At 40.0% G+C, this 12,245-nt stretch overlaps 4 protein-coding genes across 11 annotated transcripts in view; all 4 read left to right on the forward strand.

Annotated features, from left to right (window-relative positions):
- Nucleotides 1–12,245, forward strand: part of LOC103399996 (methyl-CpG-binding domain protein 3-like) — an 844,757-nt gene that overhangs the window by 595,563 nt on the left and 236,949 nt on the right. The gene's annotated exons all lie outside the window — the stretch shown is intronic.
- serbp1a (SERPINE1 mRNA binding protein 1a) lies at nucleotides 581–6,127 on the forward strand. 4 transcript variants are annotated; one of them, XM_017040783.2, is made up of 9 exons: nucleotides 581–946; nucleotides 2,382–2,565; nucleotides 2,782–2,925; nucleotides 3,036–3,107; nucleotides 3,332–3,406; nucleotides 4,027–4,198; nucleotides 4,439–4,483; nucleotides 4,601–4,771; nucleotides 4,887–6,127. In XM_017040783.2, exons 1-9 carry the CDS (start codon nucleotides 688–690, stop codon nucleotides 4,941–4,943), a joined length of 1,179 nt encoding a protein of 392 aa, XP_016896272.1. In that variant the 5' UTR covers nucleotides 581–687; the 3' UTR covers nucleotides 4,944–6,127. The 4 variants fall into 4 exon arrangements, with proteins under 4 accessions (XP_016896272.1, XP_016896282.1, XP_008305463.1 ...); XM_017040793.2 differs by having other exon boundaries at nucleotides 3,039–3,107; XM_008307241.3 differs by having other exon boundaries at nucleotides 582–946; nucleotides 4,030–4,198.
- The window catches only part of LOC103376744 (uncharacterized), a 35,614-nt gene continuing 30,765 nt past the window's right edge, over nucleotides 7,397–12,245 (forward strand). For 4 of the 5 annotated variants that reach the window (XM_017040858.2, XM_008307237.3, XM_008307238.3 and 1 more), the window contains exons 1-4: nucleotides 7,397–7,575; nucleotides 7,692–7,732; nucleotides 7,827–7,901; nucleotides 8,251–8,440. In XM_017040858.2, the coding sequence (XP_016896347.1) occupies nucleotides 7,509–7,575; nucleotides 7,692–7,732; nucleotides 7,827–7,901; nucleotides 8,251–8,440 (373 nt within the window). In that variant the 5' untranslated portion in view covers nucleotides 7,397–7,508. Of the gene's footprint in view, nucleotides 7,576–7,691; nucleotides 7,733–7,826; nucleotides 7,902–8,250; nucleotides 8,441–9,031; nucleotides 10,747–12,245 lie in introns of those variants that run through there. The other variant, XM_008307236.3, reaches the window with a different exon arrangement.
- Nucleotides 11,540–12,245, forward strand: part of faslg (Fas ligand (TNF superfamily, member 6)) — a 4,054-nt gene continuing 3,348 nt past the window's right edge. Inside the window, exon 1 of the mRNA XM_025052528.1 lies at nucleotides 11,540–11,682. The gene's annotated coding sequence lies outside the window, so the exon portion shown is untranslated. The remainder of the gene's footprint in view (nucleotides 11,683–12,245) is intronic.

The raw sequence follows: 12,245 nt of genomic DNA on the forward strand, positions 1-12,245 counted from the left end.
TTGTGTTCTGTGGTACAAGAGGTGTGGTACATGTATTTTGGTGCTGGCCTCAAAGTTAGTTCAAGTTGTGACAATGATCTTATGATGTATTAAGACTGAGGGGCTAAATTGGCTTGGCAAAGTGATATATTTGTGAAATGTCAAAAAATAATTTCTCTCCTGTATATTTAAAGTATTGCTACTGCAACTTGGCATCAAAAAGCTTTAACTATTCCTTTAATCCACGCATTTGCACAGGCGCACCTGTTGTGAGCCTAACGGGTTGGCAAATGGAGCATGGCGGATATTAACAGGTTGAAGTGATTATAAAGTCATATTTGGTGTTCAAATGTTTTACAGACGGTGAACTGACAGTTTTTAAATATGGAAACTTTCATCCTGAAGAGTAAAATAACAGTTCCGCCACCTAAAGCTTCCATGCTCAGACTCAGACAGTCTAGTTATCGCTGTCGACAACTGCATTGTGGGTAATGATGTGCTTTATTGCCTTCCTCTATAGGTGGCTCCAGTGCTGATCATATCTAAAGAACTACACATCCCATCCGCGCTAACGCCCAGGTCCCGGATGTCTACCGCGCCGGAAGAGAAGAGGGTCCTTTTCCCAGCCATCTTGTGGCTTCATCTAGCGAAGTGTTCGCACTAAGCCCCGTAGAATCGGAGGAAAAACCTGGCGAAGGGGGCGCCATCATGCCCGGACAAATGCAAGAAGGTTTTGGCTGTGCCATAACCAATAGGTTTGATCAATTATTTGACGATGAGTCGGATCCATTTGAGCTGTTAAAGCAGGCTGAAGTAAAGAAGAAGAAGGAGGCTTCTGCCCCTGGTGCCGCCAAGACTGCAGCCCAGGCTGCGAAGCCCCCGAAAAAGGAGTCCCAGAAAGACAGAAAGGCCCCACTGGCTGACAAGAAGGAAGAGAGCCAGGCGCCTGTCCCACTCAAGAAGGAAGGTAAAAGAAAATACACTTTTCTGCGTTTTGTCGTTCTTAATGATCAGCATATCAGTTGTTAGAGCTAACAGGCTATGTTGCTTGCTTTAGCAGTAGGGTCCGCGTGGTTTCGTTTGTCTTCGTATGTACTATCATTTGCTTTTTCCTGAAGGCTAGTGTAAAAATATGAACCCTCTGTTTGGAGTTCCTCGGTTTTAGAACATCAGCGAAGAACCGTTTATAAACGGTTTTGTTTTGGCTCGTCTGTCCTTGCAAAGCCCGGCCTTGAGAAGCAGGTGGAACCCGAAAGCCCGGTTGACCACAGAAAAAAGCATTGACATGTGCGATTTCTAAAACTCGTATGTGCTTAATCTGTATTGATAACTTATCCACGACACGAGTGGTTAGCTAACACAAATTAACCAGGGCTTACGGAATAAAATTAATCAAAAAACATGTAACCGTGTTGTATTACTTTTATATTTTAAAAAAAGAAACACATAGACTTTGTTTTGTAAGGCAGTGCCGTGGATGTGACACACAAGAGAAACACCCGCAGCTTTCGCGGTGCTGAACCTCGTGGTGTCGGATCACTTCCCGTTTGCGCAGTGTTTGTGATCGTGCATGCGGCCGGCCTGGCTTTTGGGCATTTTCCAAACAGGAATATTTACAGTGCTTATTGCAGTATACTTTACTACCTAATACAAACATTATCCACAGGTGTTGTGAGTGCGCACGTTTTGTATCTAAACTCCACACGATTGAGGTCCGTCAGTATAACATTTTCTAACAGTGTTGTTGCTAGTGTTTCTAATAAAATTTAGCCAATCGATGTTTTGCTGTGAAAATGAAAATAAAACACTGTACTCCACTCCGTCTGTAGTAGTATGTGTCATGTTTTGGTGAGGGATGTTTATAAAGTTATCTCCGAGTCATGATTGGCCATTATCGTCCTGATAACATGCCAAGTAGTTAATCAGTTTGCTTGAGAGAAGATGAGACAGGTGTCCTGACTATGGTGCACCCAGCTGTTGCTTGGTCCTGGAGTATGTCTATTTTGGTCGATAGTGATCTAGGGGTGGGACTTGGTCAGTCACAGTCTGTCATTTGCCATGGGGCTACAGACATGGCAGTTTCATTCAGAGTTACTGGACCAGTACAAATATTTGAACAGCTATCATAATGAACATTCATGTTTAAACATCGTTTTCTTTGTAAATCACATTGACTAAATTCACTTAATTATTGTAAAAACAGGCAAGATTTAAATAGGGCTGGTGTTTGTAGAGCTGATTTGACAAAATAAACTATTATTCCTTGTTTTTATTGGAAATATTTGACAAAGTTGTCCAATATTTAATAAATGATCCAATGTTACCTTATTCAATTGCATGCATTTTTTTCCTTTTATTGATTAAGAAGTGTGACTCTAACAAACCTTTGTGATCTTTCCTAGGCACTGGTATGAGAAGAGTAGGCCGCAAGCCAGAGGGTGAAGGCACTAGACCCCAGGCTGGCCAGGGAGAAGGGCGGCCCCCCACAGACAGACGGCCTGTGGACAGGCGGCCCCCTCGTCGCTTTGAGAGGCCTGCTGGTGAAGCTGGAGAGAAACCAGAGGGTGGAGAATTCTCTGTAGAAAAGTGAGTTAATATTTCTAACAATATTATATTATAATCACCATATTTGCTGGATAAATCTGCTAATAATATTTTTTTTAGAATCACATTATCATGACACGACAAAGCATTAACCAAGTTTATAATGAAATGAGTGTCTTTTGAAGTGTTTAATTATTTAAACAAAGATGTAAAAGCCATGATCGGGATTACTGACTATTTTCCATTTTTTCCTCCCAGACCGATGACTGGTGACCGACCAATGAGAGGACGTGGAGGCGGCAGAGGTGGCCGCGGTGGCAGAGGGCGAGGCATCGGCCGCGGGGATGGCTTTGATTCCCGAGGAAAGCGTGAATTCGACAGACACAGTGGCAGTGACCGATCGTATGTTCCTTTTCAATACTTAGACCTGTTGCTGTGAGCCTATGATACTGCACAGGTTTTATTACACGAGTGAAGAATATTTATTCTGGCTAAAGCAAATGTTGTTTCAGTAGTCTAAAGGGAGAGGACAAGCGTGGTGGAAGTGGATCTCACAACTGGGGAACCGTGAAGGATGAGCTTAAGTAAGTTCTCTTAAGTACAAAATTACATTAATTGTGAGGTCTTGTTTTTATTGCTTTGGTGTTGTATGTGAATGGCAAAGTTTGAAATGACAGAAGTGACAAAAAGAAAAAACCCTAATTCTATAAATGTAATTTACCGCTGCAGATCAACACCTTTGTTTAAACGTCATACAAATCATGTTGTATGGACAATGCTGACGTTAGACTGTTCATTTCATTACCAGTGAACTTGACCAATCTAACCTCACTGAGGAGAATCCTGAAGGAGAGGAGCATCCTGCTGCTGACTCTGAGAACAAGTAAGTTCTTTTGACTTTTTGAAGTAGAAAAACACCCCTCTACAAAAATATAAAGTAGAAAGTACTAAGAAAAAAAAGTTAATTCTAAATCTTTTTTGCTATTGAGTAAAGGTTGACAAAGGCAGTCATCTTGTTTGGCTGTCCCAAACAAACATTTTTACATAGTTAATATTTTAGTAATTCAAGATAAAATTAGCTTATACAATGTCAGTTGTAAATACATTTAAATGGGTTCTGGGTTTCTGCCCGTCTCCATATTCTGGATCTGTCAGTTGCTGTAAATAAACCGTAGATGTGGTTTGCTTTAAACAGGAGTTTGAAATCAGTAGTCCACATGGACCACAAACAAATAACATCAGTGCCACATATTTCTATCAATTTTAAAGGTTGATGTCCAACAATATATCATTTACAAATTGACTCACAATGGTTACCTCTGTTGGGGGTAAATCTTAAAGTTGGGTGTTAGCCAAAGCATCTTGCCACTGATCCTTTGTCCAATTGACTTAAGTTAGTGATTGTGTTCTTTATGTCTAGACTTAAGCAGACCACCACCAATCTAAAGTGAAAACTGTGCGAGTGTGTTGAATTAAAAGGCATGAATGTATGCGACTGTGTTGAAGGGAGAATGAGGCTGAGGAGGTCAAGGATGAAGCTCCCAAGGAGATGACTCTGGATGAGTGGAAGGCCATGCAGGGCAAGGAAAGAGCAAAGGTGGAGTTCAATATCCGAAAAGCAAACGAGGGAGCTGATTGGAACAAAGGATTTGTGCTGCACAAGTCCAAAGCTGAGGTGAGCCAGAGAGTCTTATACATCCATTAGTCATTTATTGGCTTGTGGGATCTTTTGATTACTTCTTCTGTGCAGATAACATGGTGGTTTTTCAAAAATATTCTGCGTCAGTAATGATATTAAAAATGTTGAAGTACAATAATTGATTCCTCTGTGTTTGTGTCATCGATGATTTGTGTTTTAACGGACAGGATATTTATCCCCATTTGTGGTTTTAATGTTTTACATTTTTTGTTACAGGCCAAGAAAGATGAAATAATTGACCCAGAGGTTGATGAGCCAAAGGTAAATCCAATGCTGTTGTAGTGTCAGAAGTCAAATTAAACCTTGTACAAACACACTATCATCAAATGATAATAGAAAATGCAGCTGTACCAATTATGTCCTTGTTTCGTGTCTCAGGGAGATGACGAGCACCACTTCCGTAAGCCCGCCAATGACATTACATCTCAGCTGGAAATTAACTTTGGAGATTTGGGCCGTCCAGGCCGTGGACGTGGAGGACCACGCGGAGGTCGTGGACGCGGTCGCGGTGAGCCCACTAGGCCGGTTCGTACCGGAAGGACTGACAAGGTAAACGTTGCTTCTGTGGAGGTTTTGCATCTGACTAGAAATGAAACGTCTTAACTGCACTGTCACTCTGCTATGCTACGATTTTAACACAACTCGTCTGCTTTCGTCCACGCAGTCATCAGTGTCTGTACCCAATGTGGACGACCCAGAGGCTTTTCCAGCCCTGTCCTAAGGCCCAGCTGCTGTTCTCAGGCCAACAGGAGCCTCCTGAGCACCTCCACTACGAGGCCTGCATGTTCCTGGATCCTTCAGCAAAGTCAAATGATGGAGAAGACTGTCATTTACTATGGCACTCAATGTGAGGACTGAGTTTTAACAAATAAAACAAAACAATGATAAAAAAGAAAAATTAATAAAAAACAAAAAGGACTTCTTGCTATTCTGGAGCAACTTATTGGTAGAGGTTTTATACTTGTAAACAAAGTAGCAGGGATGTTTTCATACAGTATTTTTTTCAGAGGTTATGCATTGTCCATTGATGAATTTTTGTAATTGCCGCTTGAAAATATGCATTTTGAAGTGTAAAGCATCCTGTGGCTTGGTGTGTGCCATTGCTTGCTCGCTTTAATACAGCCTGCAGAGACCCAACCCAAGCTCCTTAGCTCTTACTAGGTATTTTCTGAAGTCACAGCTTCAGTCATTGATGAGATTTAAGGATTTTGTTTTTTTCCTAAGCACTGGGGTATTGTTTTATATTTTATACAGGAGGTCTATTCTTCTATGAACTCTGGCCCGTAGATCTTAACTATTTTCATAAATTCTTCAAGAAACTATCTCACATGGTGCATAGAAATGAAATTATGTTAAGGCGATAGCTGTCTGCATTTAAATTTACTGATAAGGCTCATAAATCTGTGTAGGTTTCTTTTTTACTTGAGCATTTTTAAGGATAAATATTAGGTCATCTTGGAGAAACACATCAACGGTTGCTCTGTATACACATTTATCCTCCGGCAACTGGGTTTATTTGCAGCTGATTTCTTTCGCGTGTTTAAGTGTTTTTTTGAGGTGCTCATCACAATCTGACGTCTCTCCAACAACTCATCTCTGATTTACGCACCATGTGAGTCTGTCTGTACTTCGGAGTAACAGAGGAAGTGTCTTTTTGCAGTTAAGATTGGCCTTCCTCACATCCCCTCTGTTTACACACTCCACCCATCTGTCCTACAGATGTAACTTGGCCTCGTGTTTTTTTTTTCTTTCTTCAACAGACTCTTTATTTTCACACCACTGCATAATTGCTCTGAAAGAAATACAGTCGTGCATTGTGTTGAACAACTGAAGTGCTTTAGAAATGTGTGAATTCTAGCCCTGCTATTGGAGACCTCTGTCGGTAAATAAAGATGGTCGATACATTTTTTTTGCATTGTCACTTTCCTCCTCAAACCTTCTGACAATTTCAAGTGTCGACTAAAAAAAAAATCAATCCATCGTAGAAGTTAAATCCACATTAAAATTTAACAATGAAGAGAGTTCATACCATCAGAAGCAGTCACTTGTCTCTAAGGCGGTGATCAAACAATTCCTCACACCTTGATGTGTCATTTGTCAAGTTTGTCAAGGGAGTGGTCTAGAGAAGTGTAGGGTTCCCTCTTACACCAACCAGAAACTGAGAAAGTTCCTCAGTTAAGGAATGAAACGTTTTTCAAGCTCCAACAAGTCCAGTTGCTTATTTATATATATATATGTTTTTCACGACAAGCTCTGTTGCAATGCAGCCTTTGACCATGTGGTGGCATTAGTTCTTGGACAAGCTCTAATATACAGAGAGGACTTTTGTTAGCTGTAGAAAAAAAGTATAGAGGAGCAACAAGATATTCTAATTGTGTACAGTCAGTTTGGAAAAAAAAGCAAGTAGCTATCTTTTCTCTTTTTTATGTTTCTATCCAACGGATTTCTTGATAATAGTAATCAATAATAATGTGGCAATTCTAATAAAAAGATGATTAATACCATGAAATGGAAAAGTGGGGTTGTTAGGGGGCTGAAGTCCTACTAAAGTTTCAGATTCAGAAAAAAAAAACAGTTTCTAAAGAACAGTCACACCATCTTCATCTCGAGTCTTGTGGTTTTGGTTAGTTCTTCATGGAAAAAAACAAAACACTAATGGAAACACTGATACACTTTGTTAAACTTTATCTGCCGTGCTCTAATAGCAATCAGTGGTCTTTATTTTTAGCTAATGCTTAAAAAAATAAACTCTTGATCGTGATCAAATCATTTATTTATTTCAAAACACAATAATGAGATATCAATAGTTGCGTATTTGACTTACCTGCAAAATGTGTGTTATTCATTAATTATCAACAAACTAGAAAGTGAATTATTAAAAAACAGAAAAAATAACTTACAAATTAGTTAGGTTAATCTATATAGATATATTTCTGAACTTTCATCATCATTCATGGTCCTTAGGCTGTTTATTTTTTTAAACGGTTTATTAAATTGTTTTCGATCCTTTTACATTTCCAGTCAAAAACCAAGATCAAATTCTTTAAATGTGATATATTTCTTGATTTACTTAATTTACAACTTGTACAACTAATGCAAAAAATATTGTGGATTCAATTTGATCTTTTTGGAATTTCTTTTTGTCTTATGATTTGTTTATACCTGTTCACGTGTACCTGTTAACCTCTCGCGATATTTCATCTAAGCGCGCCGTTGTTTGTGACTTTGTTTGTGTCAATATGCTGTGTTAGCTGTGGGCTAGCTCGTCATAGGTCGGGAAGACAGAATGGCAAGAAATGAAGAGAAGCAGCAAGGTAGACTGAACAGGCTGTGGCTTCAGAAAGAGAGGGAAGGTAAGACACCGTTTACCGACAGAATGACGCAAATTTAGCAAAAGGTTAACCCATGAAGGAACCGGTTGTTGACGGTAGTGCTCCCGATAATATCACACGTCAATGTTTTTGTACAGAGGGACGCATCAGAGACGTGCAGGAGCAGAGACCCAAGTTGGTAAAGTGATGGAAAAATAGTAATGGCTTTTGAACTGTCCACTACTATGAGTAATATACATAACACACTCTTATCCATCCCTTTCTGTCCGCAGTCTACTCTCACTTCAGCCGCTTCAGTTAAAAAGTGGATCCCCAGCATCAAAAATGACATAGAGTACTATTTACAAGTAAGTGAATTGTTAAGCCAAAATAGTTTCTTGAGTATATTTACATATTTACCATGTTTATGTTAACGTTGCCACTTAAGTTAATTGGTTAATTATTATATATTTATTATTATTTATTATATAGTACACATTGTATTAGCCAATAGTATGCTGTGTTCGATCTCGTCTAGGTAAACAAAGCTACCAGCAATGGGCTTTTTAAAGCCAAACCTTTCGTATGTATAATTATTTTATAATGTGTTTTAGTTTATTTTTGCTAAATTGCGATGAGATACTAAGTAATACTGTAATAAAAATGAACAAATATTGCAGGTCGTTGAATACTCTTCTGTCTGTCTTTTCACCCCAGCAGTCCCAGCTGTCTCATTATCCAGAGAGAAAAATAGCTGAATTTCAGCAGAACATTGAGGCTCTGGAGAAGGAGTACAAAAAATTCATCACCAAACTACGGGTTTTTGACCCTTCTTGTAAGCACAAGCCGTGGACTGCACGACCGTACAGCAAAAGAAGAACAGAGACCGTGGGCTCTGAGAAACCAGGTTAGTGTGCCAACGCTTTTGGTTTACCTCTCACTTATTTTAAGGGTTAAAAAAATTAAATAGACACACATATACGGTTCTTCTGATAACTATTTATATAAGCAAGTATGAGTAAAAGTATTTATATGGCTACTGGTCGATACCAAGTACCAGCACTAATATTCTTTTGGAGTTGGAGTTAAATAGATAGAACATAGTGTTATTCAGTACATGTAGAGCTCTGTGGGAACTGTGCCGTGTGTAGGTGTGAGTACAAACCAAGGTCAAGTGAGGACACCACAGCCAGTTTTAACTTCTTCTCATCATTAGACAGCTGTTTTGTTTCAGAAAGACACCACAGCCAGTTTTAACTTCTTCTCCTCATTAGACAGCTGTTTTGTAAACAAATCTCTAACTAGTTTGTGTGCAAACAAGTTGCGAGTTTTAACGCCGTACGTCGGAATGATGGAGCAAGTCTAACATTTATGGGAAATGGTGATGTTACCACGAAACGCCGTCGAGGATGTTGTAAACTAAGGACCCGTCAACTTTATTGGTCCATCAAACATGCCCACTGACCCATTTCTACCTATTCTGTCACCAATGTTTCAGCGAAAGATCCACGGCACTCTAAGTCACAGGACAATCACAGTGAGAGCTCTGACACTCCTACAACACCTCCACGTCTCGTCCACAGTAACCTTACGTCACAGTGTCCAGAATCAGAATGTCCGGATCAAGACCAGCCACTCTCCTTTGACAAAACGCGCCTGGCAATAGCCACTGCAGGGGTCAGACATCTGTCACATCAGGTCGGCTCCTGTCAAGAACAGAGTCTGGCCCGGATGCTGCAGACGAGTCTGCCAAATCTCACAAATTCTCTTGTGGATCACCGTTGTTCATCAGGCAACAGCCGTACACAAAAGAGTGGCAGGACTGTGTTGAGTTTGGAATCTGGACATAAACGTGCCATTCCCACGTGTAGTTCGGGCTGTGAAGCAACAGAGAGGACTACTGAGAGATCTTTGAACAGTAGCCCAACCAGGGGGAGGACTGGTCACGTCCTGGGTTTGGATTGTTACTCCTCTTCTGATGAGGAGGATACATGAGGGCTAATATTTTTTAAAGATTAAATCTTTTATTTTTCAATGCTGGTTAGTCATTTGTTCAAAACCCCTGTGTCTTGTTCTTGCCGCAGTTTGAAACAGCTGCAGTGCGAGCAGCCATAGTAAAATAAATATTTATTACGTTATTGAGTGCATCAATAGGAAAATGTATTTCAGCACTTTTTTTTCTTCTAATTTTAAAATCAAATTGCAAGTTCCTGCAATTATCAACATGGCGATTTACATTTCAAATGCGCGAGTTTCGTTTTCAAATTAAACCCAGGTTCTAAACTCCAGCTGTGTAAAAACCCAGTTGTCATTATGACCACAGCTGCATCAGAAGAGAAGCAGGGTGTGTGAAAAAGTGAGTAGTTGGTGGAGATATCTGCTGATTCAGTGATTCATTTGAGTCTCCTTGTCAGTTGATTAACTGGAGCAGCATCTCTAAGCGTTATCTGGTTAGACCCCAAACACCAGCCTCCCACCTAACCCACTCTGTGGTGCTGCTACTGCTGCTACTGCTGCAAGGACCGCTTTCAGCATGACAGTTCTGGGAAACAGACAAATGCGCTTCTAGAAAGCAGACACTGTGAACTTTATGGTTAGGTCTGACGTAATTACCCCTCTACATTTGTTTCGAACTGCATTGTGGATTTTCCTTCCTTGACCTGCAGAACAAGTCGGACATCGCTTTTACCTGACAACTTCTTTTTGAGTTGCCAAAATAGAAACCAAAACTTATGGCGAATTAACATGACCTTCAAACATTTACAAAAAAAGCAGTAGTAGAATGGATGGAGTGGAATAAAAAAAATAAAAAATATTTTCTGAAAATGTTTTCCCCAGGTTTGGTTTTAACCGCAGTGATCATTCAGCCCCACAGCTTTATATTTTTAGAGAGACACCAGGGATGTCAATAAGACCACAGTGGTACAAACTCCCAACTGTGGGGTGGAAAGTGGTGTGTGTGTGTGAATGATGAGCTTTCCTGTAAGCTCATGTCTGGGGTATGGGTTGGGGTTAATTCTCATCTCTGTAGAGTTATGTCTCTCTGCTGTTGCTACCAGCTTATGATGTGGCAGAAACATCTTTCCTGTACAGGCACACTGACTTCAGCTGAAAGTGCTATAAACTCACCCACGTGAAATGCATTTAATTAAAACGTCGGTTGTAACTTGGCAAATAATCCGAAGGAAGTATTTATTAACATTTACAAATGCACTAAAGAACTGCACTTCTTACCTGTCACTGTACCACCTAGTTTGATACTGATGAGGTTCACCTTTGCAAGAACAAAGTTCAGAGTGGAACAGCTGGCCACCGGAGGCTCTTAGAGCAAGCGCCACAACCTAGATGTACAGTACACATCTGATATAACCTTAATGGGACCTGCAACACTGTATGGGCTGTAAACAAATGCCAATGATGTTCATACGTCCTGTAGAGAAGTTCCTCGGTTGAGGTGCGAAACGTCTTTCATGCTCCAAGAAGAAGTCCGGCTGCTTACAACTAAACTCTTTGGACAGCCCACTCACAGACAACTGTGAGTATGGAGTCCTACCAACCTTTGTTTATTGGGCCATTGTACTTTTTTCAACTGTTGTTAGTTGTAGTGTTGTTAATTTCCCTCCTGTCTTTGTCATTTATAGGCGCTTTATCTTCTCTTTGAGAAATGACTACATTTAGGTTTCAGAGACAGCTCTGCATCATTTGAGTTTCATGATAGATAGACAGACAGACACACAGGAATAACATGAGAGTAAAGATACAATACAAACATGAATAGCAGCGCACCATCAAAGAATAGAGAATTCCTTAAGAGAGATTAGTAGGTTAGTAGGTCACTTAGATTAGTGAATAATTATTGTTGTCATGTGTGATGTTGTTATCAAATTTCTATTAAATTCAGCTGTGCTCTTGGTGGCGCTGCCTCCAGTCACGTATACTCAAGTTTTTTTTATCCAATCATATTTCATCCTCAGGTGTTGCCAGGTTGAAAGAAATCAGATTTTGAGTTAGCCACGACAAGGCCTTCCAGCTGACCAAAATTTACGTCGGCAACTTGAGTGATTTGATCGGATGGTCAGAGAACGGACAGCCCTGATTTGAGGAAACTGCTAGCGCGCTCAAAAAGGATGGATTTTGTCAGACGTCTTGGTGAGTAAAACAGCATTTAGTCTTTTTAGTAGTATTTAGTAGTATAATTGTAATGTGTTATTATTGATGCTTTTGGAGGTACGTGATGTCACAGCTGTGGCTGAGTTATGCTTGTTTGTATGTTATTACGACTAAGATAAGATAAGACTTTGTTGAACTTGTTTTACTACATTTCCGCATACTACTGCAGTAGTAGTAGTAGTTTCTTGAGCTGTAAAAAGATTTGTTAGAAGGTGAAATTGTTCCGGCATCAAGGACTGCATGTCACTGCATGGAAACTGCAGAAACATGAACATACTTTCATGAAAGCTTCAAAAGCCTACTATTTATTTGCCTAGAAAAGCTTTTTCACACTGAAGAATTTTTCTACCACCACGGCACTGTGACAAAGGAAGTATTGGTCAGATGACTTTGATTAACTACCGTCTTAGTGCAAACCCAGATAAGTCGTTGGTGCAACAGAAACCCAGTTGCTGAGGTATGACACCACCTCAAGTTTTGTATTACACATCATTTCCAAAGAAGTTGGAAAATGTCTTTTCAGTCCTTTATTCGCCTCACGG

Source organism: Cynoglossus semilaevis, chromosome 2 (assembly GCF_000523025.1).
Source record: "Cynoglossus semilaevis isolate Cse_v1.0 chromosome 2, Cse_v1.0, whole genome shotgun sequence".
Taxonomy (NCBI): Eukaryota; Metazoa; Chordata; class Actinopteri; order Pleuronectiformes; family Cynoglossidae; genus Cynoglossus; species Cynoglossus semilaevis.

Coding starts and splice junctions, on each gene's coding strand:
- serbp1a (XM_017040783.2), top strand. CDS start 688: ATGCCCGGACAAATGCAAGAAGGTTTTGGCTGTGCCATAACCAATAGG. Junction 3,407..4,026: donor GCTGCTGACTCTGAGAACAA/GTAAGTTCTTTT, acceptor GCGACTGTGTTG/AAGGGAGAATGAGGCTGAGG. Junction 4,484..4,600: donor CAGAGGTTGATGAGCCAAAG/GTAAATCCAATG, acceptor TTCGTGTCTCAG/GGAGATGACGAGCACCACTT.